The 8,730-nt window shown below is 52.1% G+C and overlaps 1 protein-coding gene across 1 annotated transcript in view; it reads left to right on the forward strand.

Annotated features, from left to right (window-relative positions):
* ZNF618 (zinc finger protein 618) overlaps positions 1–8,730 on the forward strand; it is a 77,229-nt gene that overhangs the window by 31,446 nt on the left and 37,053 nt on the right. The window contains exons 4-8 of the mRNA XM_023510565.1: positions 1,707–1,784; positions 2,346–2,384; positions 7,162–7,251; positions 8,083–8,118; positions 8,212–8,289. Of these exons, the coding sequence (XP_023366333.1) occupies positions 1,707–1,784; positions 2,346–2,384; positions 7,162–7,251; positions 8,083–8,118; positions 8,212–8,289 (321 nt within the window). The remainder of the gene's footprint in view (positions 1–1,706; positions 1,785–2,345; positions 2,385–7,161; positions 7,252–8,082; positions 8,119–8,211; positions 8,290–8,730) is intronic.

The following is an 8,730-nucleotide window of genomic DNA, read 5'->3' on the forward strand; positions in this document are numbered from 1 at the left end:
GCACCTTAGCCACTTGAGCCACAGGCGCCAAGCCGAATAGCCCTGTTTTAAGGTGGAGAAACTAAGGCTTGGACAGGCAAAAGGAGGTGCTTAGGTGACTGAGATCAAGCAGCTAAGAGTTGGCAGAGCTAAGCTAACTTAATAACTCCACATCTCCCCTTCTTTTGGCTTAATCCAATCTGTAGGTGCACACCTGGTACATGGGCCTCTACTTCCAGCCAAAACCAGAAAGAGTGGGAATTAAGGTCTCCACCCTCACCCAAGTCTTCACAGCAGTCCCCTGGCATCATCTGCATTTTCTCAAGGAGGAATCTGAGCACCCCACCCCCACCCTAAGCAGTGGCAGAGCTGAGACTCCATTGCAGCTCTCATTGTCACCAGCACTTCCCGTGCCCAGATGCTGGGTGCCAGAGTCCCCTGTTAGAAGAGGTGAAGTCCTAGGTCCCCACCCAGTTCTGTTTAGGACACTAAGCTGGAGTGGACCAGGGCCTCTGCATTTGTCCCTGGCCATTTTGTTAGGCACAGCATGACCCCTGGCTCAGGTGGCATTCATGAGGACTCCAGTAGGTGGGGGGTAGGCAGAGCCTGTATTCCAGGGGGTTCCCTGCCAGGCTGGGTCTGAAGGTCTTTCTGCTTGGCTTCCTGCCATGGGCCTTTGCCCCAGTCTCTGCATGGATGGGCTCCTCCTTCAAACCTTTTTTTTTTTAAAGACAGAACCTCAAGCTATCGCCATGGGTAGACGTCATAGCTCGCAGCAACCTCAAACTCCTGGGCTTTAAGTGATTCTCTTGCCTCACCTTCCCAAGTAACTGGGACCTCAGATGCCCAGCTATCTTTTGGGGGTTGTAGTTGTCATTGTTTGGCAGGCCCGGGCCGGATCCAAACCTGCCAGCTCTGGTGTATGTGGCTGGAGCCTTAGTGGCTTGAGCTACAGGCGACACCCCTCCTTCAACCTTCAGTCATTCTGCAGTACCTGCTGGAAGTTCAGATCAGTCTGCAGTGCACCCTGGGAGTTCACCCGTTTCAGTCCACCTGCTCTGGGAGAAGGGCCTGGCAGGGGGCTGGATTCAGGTGTTTCTTCCATGTTGGTCTCTGTATGTCTGAGGGAACAAGGCCACTCCTCAGTGTGTATGGGGTTCCTCTTCCCGCCAAGCCTATCTGTAGTACGAGCATATCCTAGAGGGGGCATGTGGGGCCACCCCTGGAAGGTTAGGTATGTTTGGCCCCCTGTGCAGATGAGCGGACAGAGGCTTAGTGGTCTAAGGAACTTACCAAGGTCATTGATGGTGGTAAGTGGCCGTTAGGGACCCAGGTGTGTCTAATTCAAAGTCTGTCCTCTTAATCTCTGTCTCATCTTGGCAGGTAAAAGGAAATGATTTCCTTATGTAGATGTGATTTCTTCCTTCCAGAGCACTTTTATGCCTGTCTCTTTTTTGCTTTCAAGGTATGTGGGTTAGCTGAAAAAGTTACCTTCTTCATCTTACAGATTTGGAAACTGAGGCCCAGAGATCAGGGGGTGCCTTCCCTGAGGTCACTCAGAGCACAGGAAGCAAACCTGCATGTAAAGCCCAGGCCTCCTGCCATCTGCCTCAGTGTCACCTCCTTGTACATGGGCCTCTGCTTCCATGTACACAGTAGCTGTACTTAGAGTCATTGCTGGGGTCATGGGATGCTACCTGACCATTCCTTCCTCTCCTGTTTTCCAGGGTCCTATGAGTGTGGAATCTGTGGCAAGAAATACAAGTATTACAACTGCTTCCAGACCCACATGCGGGCACACCGAGGTGAGTGGGGTGTCCCCGAGGCAGAGCCGAGGATAATGTCTGTTTCCCACTTGGGCGACTCTGAGAGCTCCAAGGATTCTTCCCTTTTTCTTCAGTAGGTGGGTGCCAGGCAGGAGAAGGGCGGCCTTCCAATATGGGAGAGCAGAGGTGTGGGAGGGCAGCCGGCGGGATACACCACTCAGCCTCTTGGGAGGGCTGCTGCCTGCCCCACAGCCTTAGTCCTCCTGGGTACATCAGCTCTGCTGTCAGCAGGCCCAGCGGGGCACGTGGGCGAATCATCACATGTGTTACTCTGACAATCTTGGGTGAGGGACCAGGCTGCTGCTTCCCATTCTGAAGATGAGGACTCTGAGGGGACAGAAGGAATGGCACTTGCTTCTCTCTGAGCCTGGCAGACTGGGAGGAAAGGCACGCATCAGAGGCCCAGGGCAGGACTATGAGGCTCTCCCCCTGCAGCTTCCGTGGAAGAGCCCTCCTCAGCTCTCCTGGCCTCTGCCTGCCCCACCTGCTCTCCCTCAGCCCTGTCAGCTCACCTCCTTCCCCCTACCCCTCTCTCTACAGACACCGAAGCCACCTCAGGGGAGGGAGCCTCCCAAAGCAGTGAGTACTTTTGCCTCCTTGTGGGCTGGTGGGAGCTGAGGGCTGGGGAGGGAGGGAGAGGAGACGCTTGTTCCCTCCTCCTGGACTACTCTGATGGCCTCTGAGAGACACGGTGCAGTCCAGGCTTTGCAGCCAGAGAGTCTTTATGAAACTGGAACACAGTACCTCAGAGCAACCCTTCCCAAAGTGTGCTCTGTGGCACACTCATTCTAGGGAGGTTAGTAGGAGTTCTGTCTGGAAAAGGTTCTCTGCCCAAATAATTTTGGGCAGCCCTGAGTTATACCAGGATGAGTGGGGTTCTTTGCAATAGGCATCTAGTTGAGAGATGGGGAGACTGGGTATGTCTTTATGCTTCTTAGTGTGTGGCTGTACTATTTTCCTAATCAATGAATGAAAGGTCATTGGACTAGAATGTGTGGGATGGTCCCTTCATTGGCAGATGTGGCTGCATATCCCCAGTGGGAGCCCAGCGCGTGCAACTCCATGTGTTCATTTGACTCTGACTCATGGCTCTGGGGCTTTGTAGCTGACTTTTAGGAAACAGATGCATCTGCAGCCATAGGCACTAATTGTGTACTGGTGCTTTGCCCTCGAGCGCCGTATCTCACCTCCAGTGGCGCGTAGGGCCTTGACACCTGGGGACAGCACTCTGCTTTGCTACACACAGGCCTTTGTTCAACTTTAGATCCCAGGATCTTGTTGAGCGACCTCCCAGGTGCGTAACACACCACTCAGCTTCAGAAGCTAGCCACTCTGCCCCTAGGCATGTATCCAACAGAAATCTGTGCCATGTCCGTCCGCCAAAAGATGTGAATTAGCATGTTCTTAGCACACTGTTCCTTACGGTTCCAAACCAGAAGCCATCCAAGTGCCTGGTGCTAGTTGAGTGGATGAATAAGTCTATTCACATAAAGGACTACTATACAGCAGTAAGAAAGAACTGCGGACAGCTCCACACAGCCACAGGGACGACTCTCACAAACCCGATGGTGAGCAAAATAAGCCAGACACAAAACTTCTTCCTTTAAGGTTCTGTGTAGGAAAAGTATAAAAGCAGTGAAAACTAACGCTGGTAAAGGTCAGAAGAGTGGTGAGCCTGGGGAAGAGGTTTCTGCGTTCTGTTTCTGGAGCTGGGTGCTGGTTACAGGAGCATTTCCAGTTTGCGGAAATTGAATGAGCTGTCCACTGATGATTCGTATACTCTTCCATCTCGGGGGTCAGCAAACATTTTCTGTCTAGGGCCAGATGGGAAGTATTTTGGACTTCACAGGCCAGTCGTCTCCGTTAGAGCTCCTCAACCCTGCCCTTACAGCAGGAGCATGCCAGAAACAGTATGAAAATGAATCCCTTACCAAAAACAGATGGTGGGCTGGGTTTGGCCCACTAACCATCATGTGCCAACCCCTGTTCTATGTGCTTATGATGCCATCGTAAGAAGGTTTTTTTAAGAGCATAAACAAATATTAACACCACCCCCCCCCCCAAGAAAACCCAAACCGGAAACCAAAGCAATTTGAAGAGGTGCCTCTGGCTGAAGAAGGGCTTTAATGGACATGGGCCCTAAGGGGGTTCTCGTGACACACTTTTCCATCCTCTCTGTTTGGATTCTTATACTAAAGGAGAGGCGGGCAGGGCTGACTCCTCTGTTCTGGGGAGGAATCTGAGGCCCAGGTTGGCTAGACACCTGTCACAGCCCTCTGCTGGGAGGAGACAGGAGCCTGCCCCTCCCCTCCCAGGCTTACCACCCCACCCCAGCTGGCCTTTGACTCCGTGTCCCTCAATAGCTCCATTCTTTTCTGGCTCCCATGGTCTGCCTGTGGTCAGCCACACATTTAAAGAACTTCCCAATTTATCTTTCCTTCCTTGGCTATTCTGGGCCCTGGGCCTCTCCGGCTGCCTCTCAATGATCTGTTGTGTTCCATCTGGCTTTCGTGGTGTGCGGGCTCACTGGTTGTTGAGTGCTCTGTAGCCAGGGCTATTTTTAGTTCTTCCATCACTTTTCCTTTTCTCCCTTTAGAGTTTTCTCCCCATGGCCAGTGTGCTCTATTTTATTCTCAGTCCTACACCCCCACCCCGACCCAGGCCAGCAGCACCTGCTTTGGAGAACCTGGCCATGGAGTCCTGGAGCCAAAAGAGTCCAGTTGAGAAGGCTGGGTCCTGCCTACCCATTTTGCAGATGAAGACAGTAAGTCCCAGAGAGAAGGAGAGCTCATTAGTAATGGAGATGAGCCTAGAAATGAGGTCTCACACATTCTAGTGCAAAGACCTTTCATTTACTTATTAGGCAATAGTACAGTCATAACTAGAAGCATAAAGATGTATCCACTCACCCATCTTTCAATGAAGAAAATAAAAGATGAGCCCCCCCATGTGATTCTTTTGCTACTATCCTATTGATTTACTTTGTAAAACAATATTGGGTAACACTTACTGAGCATTTATTGGATGTTAGGCATTATGCTCCTTTACTACAACTCTGGGAGCTGAAGAATCTATCATTCTTCCCATTTTACAGATGAGAGCACCAAGGCCCAGAGCTTAGGGAGCATATCTGAGGTCTGTCCCACTTCTGAGTGGTAGAGTTGGGTTTGAGCTTGGGCAGCCTGACTCTGGAGTCCGCCTCCCCAAATGGATTTGTAGTGGTATTCCTGGAGACACTGAGTTGTCATGGGGTTGCAAAAGTGTGGTTTCATTGACAAAAATTACTTTGCCATCCTTTTTTAGAGATACTATTCTTGTCCTAATTGGCTCCTGCTGGAGGAGGGCCCTGGAATAAGGTCCCCATCCAGGTCAAGGAGCTGCCATGGTGTGAGATTTGACAAAACCAAGTGGTGGGGCCTCTTGGTGTCAGAGAGCTGGCAAAAGGGAGGGAGTGGCCAATTGGCCGTGGAGGCTGGGAAGACAGAGACAAGCAAGAGGATAGGTGGCCACAGATGGCACCGGAGATGCTAGGATTGCATATGGATGGGCCCAGATGGGGAAGCTTATTATCTAGGCTGGATTGCTGGCCTTGAGAAAGGCAGGAGGCCTGAGCTGGGAAAAGACCCCAGAATTGAGCTCATCTACAGCCCTTACCACTTCCCCCTTGGATTTTTCTGGTACCCGCCATCTTGCTCAGGGACCAGTTTGTCTCTAGGGTCCTGGCATCTTGCTGAGGCATTTTCAGAGACTGCAAGTGCAATGGAAGAGGTGAGGGTGGAGCTGGGAAGGGAGATGACTGATGTCATCTGTGTCTCTGAGTTCACCTTAGAGGGGGCCAGAAACCTCCCACAGAATTGCCTGGAAATACAATCCTGGAGGATTACACGAGAGTCTGTATTTGGGTGCTGAGGGGCAGGAGAGGAGCCAAGAGGGAGATGCCTCAGCCCAGGACTGCCAGGCAGCTTATCAGGACAGAGAACGGCCACGTGCCCTGACTCAGCCTCACCTTGGGGATAAATGAATATTTGAATCCTAGCAATTTCTCCCTGTGCAGCCTTGAGCAAGCTGCCGACCCTCTCTGTGCCTGGGCACACCCAGGAAGATGGGGTAGTGGGCCCTCTCCATATCAGTGAAAGGAACAGGTCTACCCCAGTACCAATGTTAGAGATGTCACCTGCTTGGAGAGGGTGACGGCCTATGTGGTTCTTGCCTCAGACTTAAGCCGTCTGAGATCTGGGCATTCCATGCAAACTCAGACTCTGTGTTAGTTTTCTATTGCTATATCTCTAAAACTTAATGACTTAAAGCAACAAATATTGATTATTCCTCTGTTTCCAGAGTCAGGAATTTGGTCCTCGGGCTCCTGGTGGCTCACAGTTTGCAGTCAGGGCTACAGTCTCATCTTAAGGGTCAGGTAGAGAGAAGCGTCTTCTAAGCTTGCTCATGTGGGTGTTAGCAGGGTTGCTCCTTCCCGAGCCCTTGGACTGAGGGCCTCAGTTCCCAGTCACCCGGATCCCTCATGGGGCAGCTTACAACATGGCAGTTCCCAAGTATGTGAGACAGGGAGAGAAAGGGACTCAAGACGAAATCATGGTCTTTTGTAACCTAATCTCAGAAGTGACATTCTGTCACTTTTACTCCTCCTGTTCATCAGAAGTAAGTCTCAAGGTCCAGCCCAGGCTCACTGGGAAAGGGTCATGCAGGGTGTGAGCACCCGGAGATAAGATCACTGGATGTCATCTCAGAAGCTATGGGACTTGGGACAGATCCCTTCTGTCCTTCAGTGTCCTCATGGGTAAAATGAGAGACTCCTCCCTCCTTCTGTTGCGAGAACTAACAGGAAATGCAGGAGAAGAGCCTGGCCTGGCACCTTGCCTTGTGTGTGGTAGGTTTAGTGATCGTTGTTCTTCTCATGGGAGTTCTGTGAGGGAGTGTGGGACCAGTTATGAACCAAGCCTTTAGGAACTCAGCCCACATAGGGCAGCCTTGGGGCTTGGCTGGGGAGTCACTCCCAGGATCCCTGGTCCCTTCACGTGGTCCAGATCTTCCCAGAGGACCTCGAACACCCCAGCCTACAACCTGTGGACCCATGAAGCAATACAGGGAGTCCTGGATGCTCATGGTGGAGCTGGGAGTTCCAGGTGGGCTGTGCCATAGTCCTCCATGGTCCACAAGAGATGGGCAGTGCCAGCACACAGATGGGCTCCGGAGCTGATTTTCCATGAGGTCATCCAGTTGAGGCCAGTCCTATCTGGGCTAGTCCTATCTTTGGTTCCTGAGGCAGATGATCTAGCCAGAAAAACCCATCCCACAGGACCAAAGCCCCTAGTAACGTGCATCTTTTTATCCCTTGCAGACAACTTCAGGTACACGTGTGACATCTGCGGGAAAAAGTACAAATACTACAGCTGTTTCCAAGAGCACCGAGACCTGCACGCCGTAGATGGTGAGTTAGGCCTCTCACTCCCCGGAGCTGTGCAAGGACCTGCCCTTCCTCAGGACGCCAGCCCCTAACCTGCCCTCTCTCCTTTCTCCTACCTAGAGAAAGGCCCAGCAGCAGCCAGAGCCTCGAGGAGGGGACATACCCATTATACTCTATACAGCGTCCTATTTAGGTTAACCCATGTGAAATTGCCACTTTTATAGGTCAAAATCAGGAGAATATTGGAATTTCATAGTGAGTCATTTCACAGTTTCGTCTGATTCTTGAGTATTCACATGTTCTGGTGAAATTAAAGCAATTTTAAAAAATGAATGATGACATTTTAGCCTCAGATTATAGAGGTAGAAACGAAAACAGGAAGTTGAGGTCACATGTTTAAGAGTCTTAACAATCCTAGAAAGAAGGTCTTGGACCTGGAAGGGACCTTAGGGCGCCCCCCTCTAGCCCCACACCCACAGCCTGTCTTGAGCCTTGACAACCAGGCTTGGCTCACCCTTGTTTTCACCTCTTTCTCTCCTCCCAGTCTCTTCCTTCTCCTCCTGCCCTGGCCCCTCAAGTGTGTGCCTGTGATCTGCAGCGTCTGCCCTCCCCAGGGGTGGGAACCTGGCCACAGCAAGGATGATGAGCTGAGGCACAGCTGGGTTGGGACATGCCCTCACTTCGCCCTGGGTTTCCCGGGGCTTCATCCTGGCCAGGGCAGCCCTTCTGGGCCCTAGAGGCAAATTCACTGGATAGAGTCAGGGAGCGGTGGACAGAGGCAGTTCTGGGGAGGGACTAACAGGGCTCCTGTTTGCTTTTTTCTTTCTGCGTCTGCTGCCTCCTGCCTGGGTGCAGTGTTTAGCGTGGAAGGGGCCCCTGAGAATCGGGCAGGTAAGTCTTTGCAGCTGTTCACCTTTCCCATCCCCAGCTGGGCTCCTGAGACCTGATGGGCCCAAGTGCTAAAGGTCTTGTGTTCTCCTGCAGACCCCTTTGACCAAGGCGTCGTGGCCACTGACGAGGTGAAGGAGGAGCCCCCGGAACCATTCCAGAAAATCGGGCCAAGTATGTGGGACTCTCTCTGGGGCCAAGGGCTGGTTGGGGGCTGGTGGGGGTGGCAGGGCTGAGTCCCACTGCTCGGGATAGTGTGGCATCATTTACCCTGTAGCAGTGATGCCTACCTGTCAGGCTGTTTGGTCTTAGGACTTCAGCTTCCGAGGACCCTTAGGACAGCACAGGGTCAAGGTTGAGTTGGCAAAGGCGGCCAGGTCTGGGGACTGAGTCCCAACTCACTGCCTATGCCCTGGGTGCCTTCACAGTCTGTTAGCCATCCTGAACCTCAGCCTCCCCGCCTGTGGAGCAAGGATGACATTTCCCCGCAGGTTTGTTGGGGGATTAAATGAGATCATGGATGTAAACCACTTGTTAGCACAGTGCCTGGTACATAGTAGGTGCTCAGAAAACAACTATAGTCTTCAGAAGGGAGCCATCTAGGGCAGCCTCATA

This window comes from Otolemur garnettii, unplaced genomic scaffold (genome assembly GCF_000181295.1).
Source record: "Otolemur garnettii isolate 467f Iridium unplaced genomic scaffold, OtoGar3 scaffold00014, whole genome shotgun sequence".
NCBI lineage: Eukaryota > Metazoa > Chordata > Mammalia > Primates > Galagidae > Otolemur > Otolemur garnettii.